Below are 18,660 nucleotides of genomic sequence, written 5' to 3' on the forward strand. Positions count from 1 at the left end.
AGAGGCTTACAACATATTAGCTAGATTCCATTAATTTTCACATCTATTTAAAATCTTTCTCCGAGGAAGTGTTAAAAACATTAAGACAATATCCAGACAGCTGCCTTGGTAGCAAACACTTTGCAGTATATTTAGTAAGTGAACTCCCAAATACTCTTGCATTTGGTAGAACATTCCATTGTATTTAGAATAATCATAATTACTTGTGCTAAAAGAATAGTTGTACTTATCTGTGATAGTGCAGATAGCAATGGAAAAGCAAAAAATCTCTTATTCTATTCAAAGACCTGTACATGTTCTCAACACATTGTGATGGACATTTCCAAAAACTGAAAAATAAAATGTTAATTACTACATTTTAAGTTGAGACCATCTTCTGAGTGCAAAAAGTTATGAATCCAAAAATTTTCCTACAAACTGTAAGAAAAAATATATTGTGTACAGTACACAGCAATAACTATTAAGGATTAACCATCTGCTATTGCATACTCAAATATATTTATGCTTTTTTCCTTACATACTACCAACACTCCATATTTCATCCATAATTTTATTATTTGGATTACAGAAATTAGTATCACTGGTCAGTAGTTCAAAGCCAGGCAAAGAGCACAGAATCCATTTATTACACAATGCAACAACACAAATTAATATTTAGTGAACAAACTGTTTCACTACATTAACATCTGGTAGAAATATCTTCCAAACATGCATAAAAAGTCTAAGCTTAGTATTTCAGAGCTCCATGTAATATCTGGTTCCTACATATACAAAAAAATACATTTAACTTATAATTATCTTAGTAAATCAAAGACTTATAAAATTACAATTTTATTCTTCACAACATACAAAAATACAAAAACGACTGTATATAACGTACAGTTTTCATCCAAATTTCATTATATCAATATGCACCAACATATACCTGATTTGATGTATATTCATGAATATTTGTATCTTGAAAGATTACTTTAAAATGATTTTGCAGAGTGGTCCACACAAATGCCAATCTTCACTGGTAAATAAAAAAAATTTTGATAGAAGCATCACATTGTGAAAAATTACAATTTATCTGCACCTTTAGTTTGCATTTTACTGTAAATTATACTATGAAAATTTCTACAAAATTTCCTTCCAGGTGTACACTGTCTACTAGGAAGGACCAAGGTGTTTCTTCCATGTATAGTAATGACAAACTTGGATAAAGAAGCACGGTAGGACACAAGTTAGTAACCTGTATACAAACTATTATGCACATCATGAAAACCATCAACGCAGAAGCAGATATCTGCTGTAGCAGTCTGATGATACCAGTGGAATGGAGAAAGTATGTGAGTCAAGTAAACAGTTTATGAAAAAGAACTGTCTAGATTATACCAAATAAAGTACCTATGAAACCCTCCACTATTAGGTTCACATAAATGAATTAAATATCAGTGACAGATACACACTTCACAGAATGTATGTTCATTCTCATTTTATAAAAAGAAAATTAGTATTATGAGCAAAGAAACCAGTTATTAAAAAGATATCTTGGGGCCTGATTCTGCAGTCCTTATTCAGGATGAACTTCTACCAACTAAAACAGGAGTTTAGTCTGAGTAAGTACAGCAGGAATGCATTTTACATGTTGAAAACGTGGAGTACTGAATTCTTGAATAGGTTTTTGTTTGATGACGAGATTTCTTATAACCAAAACAATGTATTTTTCACATCTGCGAATGCTAGTTCCATTTTTTAAAAAAAATGTAGGAGTTCATTTACATGTGTGGTCAATTACCTTTATATATGGTATTGTGTTATTGGTAGAGAAGTGATAAAATCCCAAAATATAAAAACTTATCTAACTAAATAGGTAATTATACAGAGCCTTCTCCCCATTCTCAAAAATTCGTGGCAATCTCTCTGCTTCTTAGCAAACCCAAAGCCATTTAATTAAAACTATTGTACAAGCCTCCTTCCCATCAATATAGCTAACGTATCCCATTTCATATATCATTCACATAGGCCAAAATGTTTAGACATGGGAGTCTAAAGTTAGACTCCTAACTCCATATTTAGTCATCTAAATCGAGGTGGCTTGGTTTTCAAAGGAATTGAGCATCCAGAATTCCCACTGATTTCAAATGGGAGCTCTGAGTGTTCAGAACTTGTGAAACTCAGGCCATTGTGATTTATGTGTCTATGTATGTATTTGGGTTCCTCCATTTGAAAACACAGGCTATAATTAACCTGGATAGCCAATCTGAAGGGGGTAGGAGGAGAGATTTATTGGTCAATAAAGACGTACATTTACATTATTTTGTACAGTAAATCAAACACACTGCTATATTTCTCTAAAACAGACCAGTACTATTATCTCTAGGTTTTCTCCCCTCCCCAGTGTTGCCATGGTATCATTTCTGCTGCATTATAAGGTTTCGCTATTTACATATCGAAAGCTCTTTACCATTTTGAGCACTGATAAAATTCAGCTGTACTTTTTCAATGGAACAAGAAACAGTATTGCCAACAAAAATAAAAAGTAGTAATGAAAAGATTTAGATTTTTTCTTCTTCAGAAAAACCTAAAACAAATGTAACTATAAATCTGTTCATGGAAATACTGCCCCTCTATGAATGACTACATTTAAAAAAAGAAATGTTCAGCTTACTAGCATCATTAAAATTAGATTTAACAGTATCACTGAAATTGTTGCCTATTCATCTTTAAGTTCAAGCGGCAAAACACAATTTGGAAAAAGGCTCTGTATAGAACATATTTAGACTGTGATTGTGTACATTTATTCTTAAAGTTGAAAGTCAGAAATGTATTTGAATCTTCTCTGTTTACAAGTGTGTTAACAAAAGAGGTTAAATGAGCTAGTGGACAACAGTTAGAAGTTATGGGGATAATTTAAAGCCATAAAGGGACGAAAACACTGAGCAACCGAGTGACATGTCTTGGTGTCACTCTGTACAGGTCCATGACTGATGACATTGCTTTACCCAATTATTTCAGAAAAGTTAAAATTACACTTTTCCCCCCTATGTATTTCAAAAAAGTGATCTGAGGCTGCTGTACTCAAGGCAGTTTTAATATTTCAGAGCAATATTACAGCTCTGTAAGAACAATACTGGAACAGAGCTTGAGGTAATAAACAGTTAAATCTTTAGATAACATATGCTGGTAGGACACCGTACTTTTTAAATTCCTAGAGAATCACATTTCCCTTCAGTTTCAATAATTGCTTCCCTGCTCTCCCTCCCACTTGCCTTTCAAGTTAGGAAATTCTCTTGCTAGATTTAAACAATCTGCCTGGTTACTGGAGTCCCAGCCAAAATCTTAGAGCATTCCAGAGAATATAGTTTGCCTCTACAGCAATACATACAATTTCTGGCATGTAGTCAAGCGCTTTTAAAAAGCAATGACAATAATAATATAATTATTCAATTCAATATATATTATCCAATTCAAGCACTGCACTTAGTGGGTTCAACTTATCACTCATTTTGTAACTTTCAGGTGTCAAGTGATAAACTGAAGTCTTGTTAGCATATAAATTAAAGAAACATAAAAGGCTAAAAAGTCAAAGCCACATAAATTTCTCATAGCAATGCATGCTGAAAATGATATTCTAGTGTTTTACATAGTGAAATTTCAAGAAAATCATCACATTAGTTATTCTTTCTACATTTTTTTTAAACTTCCTATTTAATTTTTACACTCCTGGTTTATTTTATATAAATGTGCTGGGTTACTGAAAGTCTGCAGCATTTTGGTGTGTGAAAAGTTCTGAAAAAGAGCTGGAATTATTCAGATTTCTTGTGTTCTTCTGTATAGGAAAGTACCTTTCTCCTCTGATGTAGCATGTGGAAATACAACTGAGGAAAGACTGAAAAGAGAATAGACTTATGTAAATAAAAGTATGAAATCAGGTTTGTGTTTGAACATGACACACTTACAGTCATACATTCAAGGTCAACCCCCTCTCTTTGAAAATAAATTGCTTTTCCACGTTCTCATCAAAAATCATAGAGAAAAATAGAGAGGCAGTGGATGATGCACACTATTGTCCCTACAGACTTCAAGTACCATGCATCAGTTTTTGCCAGTATGATCTTTTTTATTTCAAAGACAAACTACTACACTCTTTTTCTGCATGCCTCAATGTAGATCTTCACTCCAAGGTATGCAGGAACAGTCAAGATTACACAGCAGAACACTGGCATCAGAGTGAGTTTGCCAGACTATATATCTAACTAGGAGCTGAACACACACATAGGATGAAAAGGTTCCTGAACTGCACACACAGAATAGGAAGAAAAGGCTCGGGGGGGGGGGGGGGGAGGGGGAGAAATAGATCTCAGAAAGACAATGAATTGGGTACAGTTTCTTTGATCCTGAAGGAGGGTCAGAGAGTGGAGTAAGATTGTATTTATACAATAAATTATAGTATTTGCAGAATGGGGGAACAAAATGTGAGACTGAAATCATGCACATATGATATGAACAGCTAAACAAGCCTGAACACTAGTTCTAAACACGAGCTCAAGATCAGTTCATCCTAGTGAACCATGGGAGCCCGTTAAGGTTAGTGTCAGCCTAGATTATGTCAACTGTGTATTCCAAGATCTTGTTATGCAAAACAGATCAGCCCATGGCTATTTAAATTGTGCACTAAAAAAGGTTTCAAGGTGGTTGTTTATAAATCAGCACTCTCTGCTCCGACTTCTTTCACTTTGTTTCTCACAATCCTCTCCCCCGTCCCCCTTTAGTTTGTCTCCCACCTGACTGAATTCCAGATTATACTCCTGCACTCCAGGGAAACTAGTGTTGAGGGATACATTACTTAGTAAGAAACACATTGTTGCATAATTATTCCAATGAAACTTGAACAAATGCAGGAAGTCTGTCATGCATAGGATCCATTATGAGCAATCAAGATTTTCATGAGAGAATTATTTTGGTCCGAAGCTAATTTGACAGGACCTTCATTTCAAAACTAAAGGTTTTCATGAAGTGGAGCTGCAATTATAAGGAAAATTAATTGTATTACTTTCAATGAGAAGTTTTCAAAATTTTTCTGTCATTGTAACCTCAGTATTTCCGAAGTTTTCAGTGGTCAGGAAAACATAGGTCCTACGTTTATTTTCTCCAGTCTTAGACAGACTTCCATAAAGTGTGGGGCTTTTGTGGAGGGACAGCAGACTTGTGAAGTTGGGTCAGAAAGAATGAACTGAATAAACTGATTTGACAACTGAATCTTAATTCTCATGTGCTTCCAAAATACCAAAGGCTACAAGTTTATGCAAGAAGACACCTAGTACAAGTTGAACAATAGCAGACATATGTCATGAATGTTTTGATGCTTATCTACCAGGGTGATCAAAAAAACTATTCGCATTGTTGGATTATTAGTTTAAAAATTCTGTACATATCTGAATACACTGATGAATCTACACTGAAAACAGAACATATTATTGGAAGGGGCAAGTGCTGCCCCAAAACTGAGCTATTTTAAGGGTGAGATCTAGAGAAATTGTTCTGAAGGCTCAGTTTCCACCACCCCACTTGGTTCCACCAACTACAATCTAACTATTCCAGTGGATGGATGGAAGTGAAAAAGTGAGACTTTCCTTCTTTTTATGTAAATAAATCCAAAGTTACTCTGCCTCTTTGGAGCTATGCCAAATATATCATTCTCTGACACAAATGAATGAAATGCAGTTTTCATAGCAGATGGAAAAGTTTATGACTTTTGTGACATCAAGATTCATAAGAAGCCTTACTTAGAAGATTATAAGCGCTGATTGTAGAATTCAACACTGCTCAAGTTTAAATCTTACTTAGGATACGATGCATCATTCTGCATAGACTAGAAGGCTACATAGATAATAAAAAGTTCAGAGAAAAAACAGCTGTAGAAATAGCTAAATAGACACCAACAGCATTATTACTACATTCTTTTGAATTTTAGATTCAATGTATAATTGTATTGGTTACAGGTCTTTTACTTTAAAACACCACATACCAAAGAAAAACAAGACCTACATTATATCTTTCTAAATTATGATTCAGACTGCCTCTCCCCCTCAAGATAGCTAAAGACGCATCCCTGATGCGTACAAAAACAGTGTTCCCCACAAAGACTATTTTTGTTTGAGCAAAAGTGCACTGCTCTGCAGTTTTTGTGAGGATAGCAAATCTGCCACTCATCTACTTAACTACTGGAAAAGTCATGAAGAGATAACCAAAAAATAAACAAATAAAATTGTTTCTTATAACTATAGACTAAATGTTCAGAACAAGTAAGTCCCATAAATGAAAGAGAGCAGCAGAGAAAAAAATCATTTAAAAAGTCAATATTTGCCAAAAAATACAACAATTATTTTATATTTCAAGTATAGATAAAAAAAACCTAGTTTCTCCATTACCACTATGTGGTAAACATTGGTAAATACTGACTGCTGTAGTTCTACTTTTGTCTGATCTCTTTTCTTTAAGAAACTTTCAGAAAAGTATGTTGCTACCCATAAAGCTAGCTAGCTATGTATACAGTTTAATCACTCCATTTCTCAGTTAGCTTTGCATATACTGTTTTCACACAAAACCCTAACACAATGGTGTACTTACTTGGAATATAAGAGATCATAACCAGGATCAGGAATGTATAGTAATCAAAGGAAAAATTGTATTTGTTAGGTAAACTAATGGAATACAAGCCAGCCTGTCTGACGAAGGGCAAAGCAGCATATATTGTGAGTAATTCGCCTGAGACTCCCATTGGATACAGTACTATGAACAGTGTGTACCTAGAACAAAACATTTAGGGAAAGGCATAAAAAAAATATCAGTCCAAAACTCTTATAAGTGAAATTATTTGTTAAATTATGTTATGGTTACTCCACTTTTCAATCACTACAAACAAATTTAATATTTGCCTTGTTATTTCAGTACTAATTGGTATTTGATTAGAGCACAGTAAAGTATGTTGCTATCGCCAAGGTAAAATGTTCAAACCAACGACCAAATTTGACTGAATGCAGAAGTGCCTTTGATAAGCTGCAAATTATATTTGAGTATAACCCTGTAAAATTGTAATTCACATTTCTGAACCACCTGCTACTGATAGTTAACTTGCTTAAGAGTCCATATCTGCTTGAAATCTTGTCTATAAAAGAGTTAAAAGTAGTTTCAGGTACAACACCTGTCCCTGAGCCACTGCCAGCTGGAGCATTTTCCATCACATCTGCCTTTTACAAAGACATTTTGCCTTATTGCTATATAAAATATCTTTACAAACAAAGGAAACTGTCTAAAACTGGGAAACAGTGAAACTGACAAAAACACAGAGTGCTATAAATTTTTTCTTCCCTCTCTTTCAGTTACAGTCATCTTATAAAAGGGGGTAACGTATAACAATAGTAAATAAACATTTTCAGACAGAAGTGTGATTTTTAAATTGTCATATTTCAGAGTAGCAGCCGTGTTAGTCTGTATCTGCAAAAAGAAAAGGAGTACTTGTGGCACCTTAGAGACTAACAAATTTATTTGAGCATAAGCTTCCGTGAGCTACAGCTCACTTCATCGGATGAATGCAGTTGAAAATACAGTGGGGAGATTTTATATACACAGAGAACATGAAACAATGGGTGTTACCATACACACTGTAATGAGAGTGATCAGGTAAGAAGAGCTATCTTTGTAACGAGATACAAAGATAGCTCATCTTACCTGATCACTCTCGTTACAGTGTGTATGGTAACACCCATCGTTTCATGTTCTCTGTGTATATAAAATCTCCCCACTGTATTTTCCACTGCATTCATCCGATGAAGTGAGCTGTAGCTCACGGAAGCTTATGCTCAAATAAATTTGTTAGTCTCTAAGGTGCCACAAGTACTCCTTTTCTTTTAAATTGTCATGTTCCTTTAAAATAGAGATACTTGTAGCATAGATAACATAGGAGCCTGTTGTAAGATAAAGACATTTGACACATTTATTATATCACTGATGTTCAGCTACCAAAATTAGTTTATTAAAGGATAACAGAGAAACTTGTAACAGGCTGACTGAGATTTCTTTATGTTCTTTCCTCACTACTGTGTGAAAGACCCATACAAAAAGAAAATTACTTTAAAACTATATAATTTGGCAGGAGGACTCAGAAGCAAGCATAGTACCTCAAAAATTATTTTTTATTGCTAGATTTTGAGTTGACAGTGTTCTTAAATTTCCATGCTCCCATTTAGCTAGAATCTTAACATTGGTATTCATATTCACTATGCACTGCTGAGCAACCAAAAAAGTCCACATTTGATTCTCACTGCAAAATAATCAGTCTGATCTATTGGATTACAACCCTCTTATTGTTCTTCTGAGCTAGTATAGAAAATTAGTACATCAATTCACTATAGACCACTGATTATGGAAAAAAGCAAATATAATATCTGACACTTGCATCACTGGTCACCAAAAAAAAAAAAAAAAAAATCAAACTAAGTGTATAACAAGAATTTTTATTTCTTTCATAATCACTTTGGATATGAAGTCTCCAATTGGGAGAAATTAAAGATCATTAATGTCAACTTCTATTTAACAGATTTTAAGCACACAAATTGCCTGAGGGGAGCAACAGCTGGACATGGAGACATATCCGCTTGTGGCTATGAGGTGGTTACTGTCAGCTAATAATCAAAAATGCGTCCAACAATTATTTTCCATGCTCATTAGACTAATTTTCTGTGTGGTTATATAAACTTTCCTGTCAAGTCAGTAAAATATCAGCAAAGGTCAACCTTCCTTTTATGCATCTTACCTGGCCCATTTGATGAGGTAAGGGAGGTGGTTTAATAAGCTAAATGTATAAAAGGAGTAACGGATAATTTCAGTGATCGTCCAGGCAACAACAAATAAGAGGACACTATCTTCGTTCTGTACCTATTAAAGAGAGGAAGAAAAGATACAGTACAACAACTTCAGAAATTATAAATTGTTAACTACTCACATGACAAGAAATAGTTCTCAGAATAATCCACCCTTACACCTTGTTTTATTGCTTTTATTTAAGAAAGTGAGTTCCAAAGATTCACTTGTTTCAGAGTAGCAACCATGTTCGTCTGTATTCGCAAAACAAAAAGGAGTACTTGTGGCACCTTAGAGACTAACAAATTCACTTGATTTGATTCAAAGATTCACTTGAAGATGAACATGGTGCTTTAGTAAGTTTTCCTTGTTAATTCTAAATACTCTCCCAATAGTGAAAAATTCTGAAGAAAAATAGAAAATATAATTTAAAAGTATGGAAACCTACCTCTTATCACTATGAGCTACACTGATGGCCCCACCATCCTATGCAACACCTTAGGCCTAAATGATGTGCAAAAGCCCCATGGAATAATTTTGCACTGCCTGAATCCCCGGGCTTGTACCCATCCCTTATCACCTCCCCAACCTCGGTGGGGAGGGTCTCTTAGGTTCAGTTAGGAGAGGGAGGATGGTCTATTGACTGGGCAAATCACTTAGCCTCTCCGTGCCTCAGTTCCCCATCTATACAATGGGGACAATAATACTTCCCTACCTCACATGTCTGTTGTGAAGATAAATACATTAAAAATGGTGAGGTGCTCATTCACTATGGTGATGGGAGCCATATAAATAGATTTACACTGCCCTAAATATTTCGTTTTCAGCACGATGCACGTAGTGTAATAAAAAGCATTAACTGCACCACTGAAGTTGTCAGGCGGGAAATTGGAGGTTGATAGCCTCATCTGAGAAAATAGAGCTTTTGGCACCCAGGAAGGCATGGGATTCTATTTTAGTTTTGTGCATTAATGAGAAAGCTGAAACTTTTGGCACTGCAAAAAAAGATTTATCTCCTTTTCCCTCCTGCCCCCAACCTTTGTGTGTCTGTGTGTGTGGGGGAGAGGATTCATTAGCTACCTCAGTAAACTTGACAACTATCTGCCTCACTGCACCTTGTCCCAATTTCTGCTACTACATCCAGTGTAATTTCTGCTAAAATTAGGAGCAGTGAAATTGTTAACATTGATATTTAAAGCATCATTAGGTTTAACTGTAAATACATTGAAATATACAAGAAGAATGGGCCATTTTGCTCTTCTAAGACATACTGTTTCAGAAAGACATCACTGCATCAATTTCACTCAGTTCACATTTTGAAATGTATTTTCACAACAATAAGTTTTTTTTAAAAGAAAGCTTAGATTTGGAAGCACAAATTCAATAAGGGACAGCAATAATGGGGCAGCTTATGTGGCCACAAAACTGCATTACAAATGGGAAAAAGCTCTAATACATAGCTTATTTCAGCAAACATTTTTATGTACAGTTTTCTTCCAGGAGAAAAATGTCATGAATTTTCTCTGCTGTTAGTGAACACCGTGAGCCCAATTTCACTAGACTGTAGAACAACAAAAGCAAAACAGCTCACCAACTGGTACGTGCATATTTTCCTTTTTTCTCCAACTCTTAAAAGAGGAAAAGGAAGTCAGTAGGTGTGGGTGGTACACACACAATTCACCCTGGGTAAAGTACATGCACACACACAAAAAGAGGAACAAGAAAATATATGGGCATAGGGGAAATGTTTGCTCGTATTATAGGGCTGATCATATGTTCACTTGTCAAAAACTCATGGGACAACACATAAAAGAAGATGTTATTTTATTACACTCAGACTGCAAACACAGATAGCATTACATAAGAAAAAACAGCAACTCTAGAAAACATTTTTGCTATTATTCATGATCATGTTGCTTGTAATAGTATTTCAGACTACTCCTATTTCCAGGGACAGGCAGTTTCAAAGCATTCCATAGGTGCCCCTTCTGGTCAAATCAGGAGCAGCATTTGGTGAGTTCAAGTCTGCCTATTTATTTCGTGTTGGGAAAAGGATGTACCCTGATGAAAGTTAAGATTCACATGCTGTTCTGATCTCTGTCCCTTGAATCAAGGAGGAGGAGTGGATTACTGTGGATGTGGGACATCAATTATCACTTGAGGAGCATAAAATGGTGGGAGTATGGGGGAAGGGTGCCAAGAAACTGGTACTAGGAGTGGGTGATTAAATATACTGCCATAAGTGGGGGAAAAGAACCTAGATAGCTCTGATCTAATTCTATGGTATAACTTTTCTGTTGCCATTGATTTCTGAAGTCATAGTCCTCTCATTCCCAGTCTACACCAAGAACAGCTGTATATGGAAACATGAAACCCTGCTCTACCAATCATTGCTAAGACCATTTTACCAACCAATGTGGATGATGTCTTAGAACTGTGTTCAAACCAGAGTCCACACCTGTTGGTCAAAGAATGCTAAAAGCCAGTTCAGCAGAAGGCATGCCTGAACCGTTTTAAAACTGTTCTCAACCAACAGTCTTTTCTTTGCAGCAAAGCCACAGATTAAGTATTCATTTTCTTCATCGTTTTTGGCTAAGATAGTTCTTTATATCACCACAAAGAATTAGGTACCAGTTACTTACTGACAGATATACTGGAAATCTATTTATCATAGCTAGAACTCCTCGTTCTGCGTTTTTGGACACTTTAACTGAATTAGACATTTGAATTTGTCCAAGAGGCACATTACCAAACCTCAAGGGCTTGATTTACTAAACAATATCTCAAGAGTCTTATTCGATTAGACACAGCTACGGTTAATTCCGCAAAAGTATCATCCCCTCTACTTTCCTTAAAAGGAAATAATCCAGGGGAGCACAAAAAAGGGACAGCAAGACTTTACAAACCCAGCAGCCTATTGCCATCCTCAAAAGTCATTTGCACTCATTAATACTCCTCTTTTTAATTTTAATTTTTAAAATACCTGTTTCTTCCTGTAGGCTTTGGAATGCAGTCCTAGATATTTGTTCAAAGTATATTACATACTCTTAATATGACTGATGATTTAACAAGCTTCTTAACTAAGCTGTTCAGACCACAGATATAAATTGCTGTTAAAAGCTATTTCAAATTGATTTATTACCAATAAAGGTCTTGGATTTATTTTAGCTTACCGGCACAATTACAAGTAGGAGACAATCTTTATATTAGTCAAAACAAAAAAAAAGACTATGCTGGGATGTAAAGTTAACGTTCAGAATCCAAGAAATATGACAAAATAAGGTCATTTATCCAACCTTAATTGTTTGCCCTCATGCATACGCATGAAAGATGTCCTAAGGTTGGGGGCGAAGAAGAAAAAGGGAGTTCTTCATGCTTTTTGATTTTTATGATGTGTAAAAAGGTTCTCTTATACTCAAAATGGCTGAATTGTTTTGCTCAAAGTTTAAAAACCAAGAATAATCTTTGAGCAGAAAGCCTTTCTGGAAAATTTCAGTCCACAATGTGAATATTTTGGGAAGTGATAGAGGATTGAAAATGGGTGGGTGTTTAGAAAGGAAACATTATACAAATGTTAATTATAAGGGTAATTTCCAATCCTGTTTTATTATCTTTACAAAGAAAATGTGGGGTTCCAAATAGATATACAGGGCCTGATACATGAGTTGCTCCAGTGTTTTGTGTTACTCCAGTTTTATGTCAGTGCAAGTATTATTACATCAATGTAAATAATGGTCTACAGGCCTACAGTGTTTTGTCATTGAGAGTTTTGATCTTTTTAGTGTGGGCTTTTTCTTATTTTATCAGCCCTGATAAAAGCTCTTGCAGTCCCAATGATAATAATATAATAAATAGGATATTAACCTATTCAATTGGCAGTCTTTCTTTTCAAGTAATTTTTAGTATACTTGATTGCTGGTGAAAGATATCACAGACTCGGAACCTGATATCTTCCACTTACCCACCCAAGATACTATAAAAGACAGACAGAGATTGCAAGGATCCAATAGAATTCTATTCTGTTTTGGAAATACCACCTCTAAAAATAAAATATATATTGGTCTTCATGTCATCAATTCCTGACCTTTCTGATGAGATCACTAATAAGGGTGCCAATACTGATATGAACACCTTTCCACTGGAACTGGAGAAAAATCATCAAGTTGCATTTCAAATGGGCAACCAAAAAGCCATCACATGATAGCATGGTTCTACGGCTCTACATAGATTCAAATATATGACATGGAACTGGAAGGCTCCCCATTATTACCCTTACTCTTTTTTTTGACCAGTGTTTTGCTTTAACCACTCTCTTTCCCTTTTTTCTTTGGAACCACAATATTGGCACACACCAAACAACAGAGGCCAAGCACACTCAACTCAGGGTGTAACGAAACTTCACAAATAACTGTTGGAGAGCAAATATTGCAACACATGCTGGACTTTCTCTATAAAGCTAACAACTGCCAGTCCTATCTGACGCAAAGAAAATAAGCTAATCTCTCCCCTCCTCGCCATACATCATCATACAAAGCTTAACAGAAGTCTATCATGCAGCTATAAGTTAATATATCTATAAACATGACAGCACCAACCCAACAAAATCATGAGAAGCACAAACGTGTTAACAGCAAGATTCATGCTTCAGATCATATCAGAATAAGTTTCTAGATGGTCAATGTAAAGAGGAAGAATGTAGTACTGATGTTTCTTCTTTCGAAGAATCTATCATATCTGCAAGCACTCTGGAAAGCAGGATATTAAATGCTTCTAACTCAAGAAATTCAACAGCAAAATTGAAGTTTATTTAAAAAACCTCATCATGCATATACATATTATGTCTTACAAAATCCATAAAGGTGCGTAAATTTAATCCTGGACTTCATCAAGGAGATCACTTGTGCAGACAGCCCTTTAGAAAAAGCAGAACACTCAAAAAAGAAAAGGAGTACTTGTGGCACCTTAGAGACTAACAAATGTATTTGAGCATAAGCTTTTGTGAGCTACAGCTCACTTCATTGGACGCATGAACACTCATGACGCTAAATACCAGACATTACAGCACCATGTCTATCTGGAATCTGGTGTCCATAGATCATCTCCTCACCTGACCTGCTACCACTTTCTTTTAGTCACTGTCTCAGGGTAGTTTAACTACAATGCCTGAAGCCAGCATCCCATATGAATCTTCACTATCCTCACCCTACCTTTGGGGATATTAAAAAAGTAGTCTAGGCAATCTAATCCTTAATATTTTAGTGCCAAGATAATGAAGAAATTCTCCAATGTGGATAATTTCTATATAATTATTCTTGTTTACAAGGCACCATGCATCCCAATGGCACTATAGAACTAACAATAATATTTTCACTTGTGGTGTGTAGACGTATCTTAAGATACATCTAAATATAAACATTAATTCTTTGCTCCTAATTGAAGTCTCAGAATCCCATTTTGCTTGTTTGAAATCTGGCAGCCATTTCTGGTGCTATTTTTTTGCTGGAGTCAACAGGGACTGGAACATTACTATACTTGCATCCCACAGATACATCTGTCAGAGGAAGAGCAGATGTTTTCACATAGGTGTTTTGGATTTTATTAAGAAAAATGTTTAAATATTATTTTGCTTATCAAATGAACTAGTGGAAAGGATTATTAGAAAATCTGCAAAATCATGATTCCAATAAAATATGTGCTAATCACTATCTTGATCACCTTGCTTGTATATCATATTCTTTTCCTCCACTTGTTTTGTACATACTTTCGGGACCTACTGTAATATACACTAATTATGATAAAAGGAATATTCTCTTAAGGATAGCTCAGTGGTTTGAGCATTGGCCTGCTAAACCCAGTGTTGTGAGTTCAATCCTTGAGGGGGCCATTTAGGGACCTGGGCAAAAGTTGGGGATTGGTCCTGCTTTGAGCAGGGGGTTGGATTAGATGGCCTCCTGAGGTCCCTTCCAGCCCTGATATTCTATGATTCTTAAATGTAACAAATTATCTGAAAAATATTCCATCCTCAGTAAAAAGAACAGAATATTAGAAATATCGTTCAGGAAAACAATGCAAAGACACCTACAATTCTTAATCCTATTCCAACTCAAAACAAAAGTTAATTTTACTATTACATTTAATGAAAGCAGGATCAGACACACAGTAGAAAGGAATACCATATAGTAGCAAGATTCAGGTAACAATGGTTTGGCATTGCCCAGTTCAAAACGATATACTGAAAAAGTGGGATCTTGGGTTTAGGACAGTAAGTTTAGTAAATGGAAATTACAAATTTAAAGGGGGAATCGCAATTGAAGACATAGTGACAATCCCTCACTGGCTCTTCTAGAATCATCACCTGTTTACAGGAATTTTCCAGAAGAATCTACCGTTGGATAACTAGAAAACTTAATATTACACCCCTTCTAGCCCCCATCAAACTCCAGACCAGTGGTGTAATGGTAATTTTGGAAGTAAAAGAGCTTATTTCAGCTATCAAAAAAACCTAAAGTCCAAGATGGTGGTCATGGTTGTGGGCCAGAATAGGGATGCTTCTGACCAATGAGATCCAATAGTATTTGGAACAGAAGCAAGTTATTTCATTCTGATTATCACCTCTATATAGAGGGCCACCACAAGTAAAGTGAAATACCAGAAATTAACCCTTTCCCATCATTTCATTTGCCTAAATATTCTGAATACAGGTGGAATTATTGTGTCAAAAATGTAAGACTCCCTTAAACTAAGCATGGGAAGACAGAGAAGTGATCAAAGAAAACACCAACGTGTAACATGTAAATACCATGTAAACTGTAGTCAAATATATTTTTTGTGGTGTATAGAGCTCTCATATAAACCATTCAGATGTGGGGCAGCAGAGAAGAACATATTTAAAATTAAAGAAAAGTGACTGATGCGTCTTTGTAGCACCTTCTCATTACCCTTTCATTCTCTCTCCTGTAGCTTAAACTTACCTCCTTTACACTGTGTGTTACAGCCCATGTCAGGAAGACCCTTGACATCACTTGGAAAGCAGTCAGGACAACAGAAGAGGGAACAATGCCTGAAAGATATTTTAGGACTGATAAATACACTCAGTTTTACTATTTTGGAGAAAGAGACAGATTTACTAAAGCACAATGTTATTTAGCAAAACTGCAGTAAAGCTGAATTTTTAGAACACAGGAGCATGAACTTTAATTTAGACTGCAAAATTTTCAGGGCAGGGACTGTATTCATGATGTGTTTGTACTAATGGGATGCCTTGATTGGGACTTTAGGCACTATCCTAATACAAATAAGAAATAATCTGTCTTGCTGCAAAGAGTATGGCACAGACCTTAATACTCAAGGAACAAACTGGGTGAGCAAGGCTATGTGTACACTGCACTTTTGTTGGTAAAACTTTTGTCAGTTAGGGGTGTGAAAAAAAACATACCCTTGACCAACAAAAGTTTTACTGATGAAAAACTGGTATGGACAGCACTTTGTCAGTAGGAGATGCGTTACTGCTGCTCTTTGGGGATGGTTTTATTTTGCCGGCAGGAGAGCTCATTGGCCACTGTTGGAAGACAGAATACTAGATTCGATGGATGACTGGTCTGACCCAGTATGCCTTTTCTTATGTTAACTGAACACAAATTACTGCAAACATCTAGCACCAGAAGTGCTTTGGAGATGAATAAAGACTGGTGAGGAACTAGAAAAAGAAACGAGAGGCAAGCATGTGGAAAGGTTCAGAAGGAACTGACAAAAAAAAAAGAATTTCACAAGAATAGATTTTTCATCAGACATGCAGTACAGACCTCAAAAAAGCTAATTCAGGCATTACAAAGTAGTAGGAGTGATGAAAAGAACCAAGGCACCCAATCTAAGGAAAGAAAAATAACTGAGGCATGGCACTTTTCAATGTTATCCATGTATTAATGGTAGGTAGATTTCTGAAATGCAGTCTGATAGAACTCCTGTGTAGCTCAAAATATACAGAAAAAGGGCTGAAAAAACCCTATAGTTTGCCTAGTCATTTAGGAGCCTGATAGGTTATACAAATCCCATTCAGTCCAGGAAGGGTTAACAAGCTGCTGTGGGCTCAATCAGCTCAGCCCACTTCACCTGCAAGAGCTGTCAGGCTTGCAGGGAGTAGTTAATAGGAAAGAACCAGCTCAGTTTGGGACTGACCGGGAAAAAAAAAAGAGACTAGCAGTTCCCATGTTGTGTAAGAAACATGGGTGGGCCAAGAGCCATCTGAAGACTTGTCTGCCAGAGTCTCCTTGAGGGGAGGGGAAGGGAGGCGTGACACAGACTGTTAGTTTGATTTGTTACCAGGACCTGTTGGGGCCATTAAGGCCTGAAAGAAAGGGGTTGAAAGCTGAGCCAAGCAGGGATGAAAATTCCTTTAGTCTGTGTTTATGTTGGACTTGGGCTTGGGGAGGCAGTTATTCTGGAAGGGTTTGAATTCTCAGTGACTTAGCCAGACAGCTAACTCATATCCATCACCAAAGTGTGCTGAAGACTCCCTTGGGCAGACTGAGGCAAAGGTGCTGCAGTGCCACACAGAGCAAGTGCTCTACCACAAGGCCATATACCAAATGCGACAGACTCTCTCTTTTACCTCGCTGTTGTTCATAAGACTAGGCCTGACTTGGACCCAAACTGGATCTGAGCCCACCCGACCTGACACAACGAGGGTCAAGTCATTTTTGAACCCAACTCGACCCTTTTCTCCGAACCTGAGTTAGCAGCCACTGCTGCTGTCTCCTGCCCATGGGGTTTAGTGCAGTGCCAGCCGTGGAATGTGCCTGCTCCTGCTGCCCCCGCTGCAGTGTGCGCACTGTGGAGTGAGAAGCGCTGTGTCTTGTTGGCACACTCACTCTGCAGCACACAGACATGGCGGTTGGCAGAAGTGGGGCAAATAGCCACTAATGCACCGATCCCACCAGCCTAGCTCAAGTGAGTGATCACATTGCAAAACACTCAACTGACATTGTTACAATAAAACCCCTATTTTATGAACTACTTAGGGACTGAGTTTTTAAAAATGAAACATCTTAGTTACAGTAGGAACAGCACATAAATAATTGCAGTCTGATGCACTGCATCACTTTCTCCTTGTCCTTCAAATGACTGCAAAGTGATTGCCAATGCACTGAAGGTATCAGAATGTGAAGGGATGTTGACTTGTTCTTCAGACTTCACTTTTGTTGTGTGTCCCCCCCTTCCCTCAAATGGGAAATATGATTCCTATAACAGATCATTCATAAGACTGGTGTTTGTAAATATTGAGGTTCTACTGTATTAAATTCTCAGAGATGTCTCAACTGCCTCAACGAGCGACCATAGCTATGCTGGCAGGAGAGCGTCTCCCGCTGACATAGTGCTGTCCACACCAGCACTTATGCAGGCGAAACTTATATCGTTTAGGGGTGTGTTCTTTTCTCACCCCTGAGCGACATACGTTTTGCCGACCTAAGTGGTAGTATAGAGACATTGCCTATGAAGCCTCCTGACAGACACAACTTTACCCTCTATTCTAACGTATCCATTCCAGGATGCCTATCACCAGAGTTATCAAATACCTTACAAACAAACCTTACACGCTTTCTGTAAGCTGAGCTCAATGAACATACCACAGGCTCCTTGCATTCCTCCAATCCACCCCTACCAGCTCCCTTTGTGCCACCTTCTCAATCCCCTCTATTTCAAGAACTCCCTTTACCCCCTCACCTCTCCTTCATCCACGGGGCTGTGTACCCCCCATCCCACTTCTGCCACATGCAAGTGGCTCTGTTTATGTTCACATTTTCCCCCTTCCCCCAT

The 18,660-nt window shown here is 36.8% G+C and overlaps 1 protein-coding gene across 1 annotated transcript in view; it reads right to left on the minus strand.

Annotated features, from left to right (window-relative positions):
• Nucleotides 1-536: 536 nt before the first annotated feature.
• Nucleotides 537-18,660, minus strand: part of HACD2 (3-hydroxyacyl-CoA dehydratase 2) — a 43,606-nt gene continuing 25,482 nt past the window's right edge. Inside the window, exons 4-7 of the mRNA XM_077830059.1 lie at nucleotides 15,819-15,907; nucleotides 8,801-8,922; nucleotides 6,616-6,794; nucleotides 537-3,874 (exon numbers count right to left, since the gene is read on the minus strand). Of these exons, the coding sequence (XP_077686185.1) occupies nucleotides 3,792-3,874; nucleotides 6,616-6,794; nucleotides 8,801-8,922; nucleotides 15,819-15,907 (473 nt within the window). The 3' untranslated portion in view covers nucleotides 537-3,791. The remainder of the gene's footprint in view (nucleotides 3,875-6,615; nucleotides 6,795-8,800; nucleotides 8,923-15,818; nucleotides 15,908-18,660) is intronic.

The sequence above is a fragment of the Eretmochelys imbricata genome, chromosome 11 (assembly GCF_965152235.1).
Source record: "Eretmochelys imbricata isolate rEreImb1 chromosome 11, rEreImb1.hap1, whole genome shotgun sequence".
NCBI lineage: Eukaryota > Metazoa > Chordata > Testudines > Cheloniidae > Eretmochelys > Eretmochelys imbricata.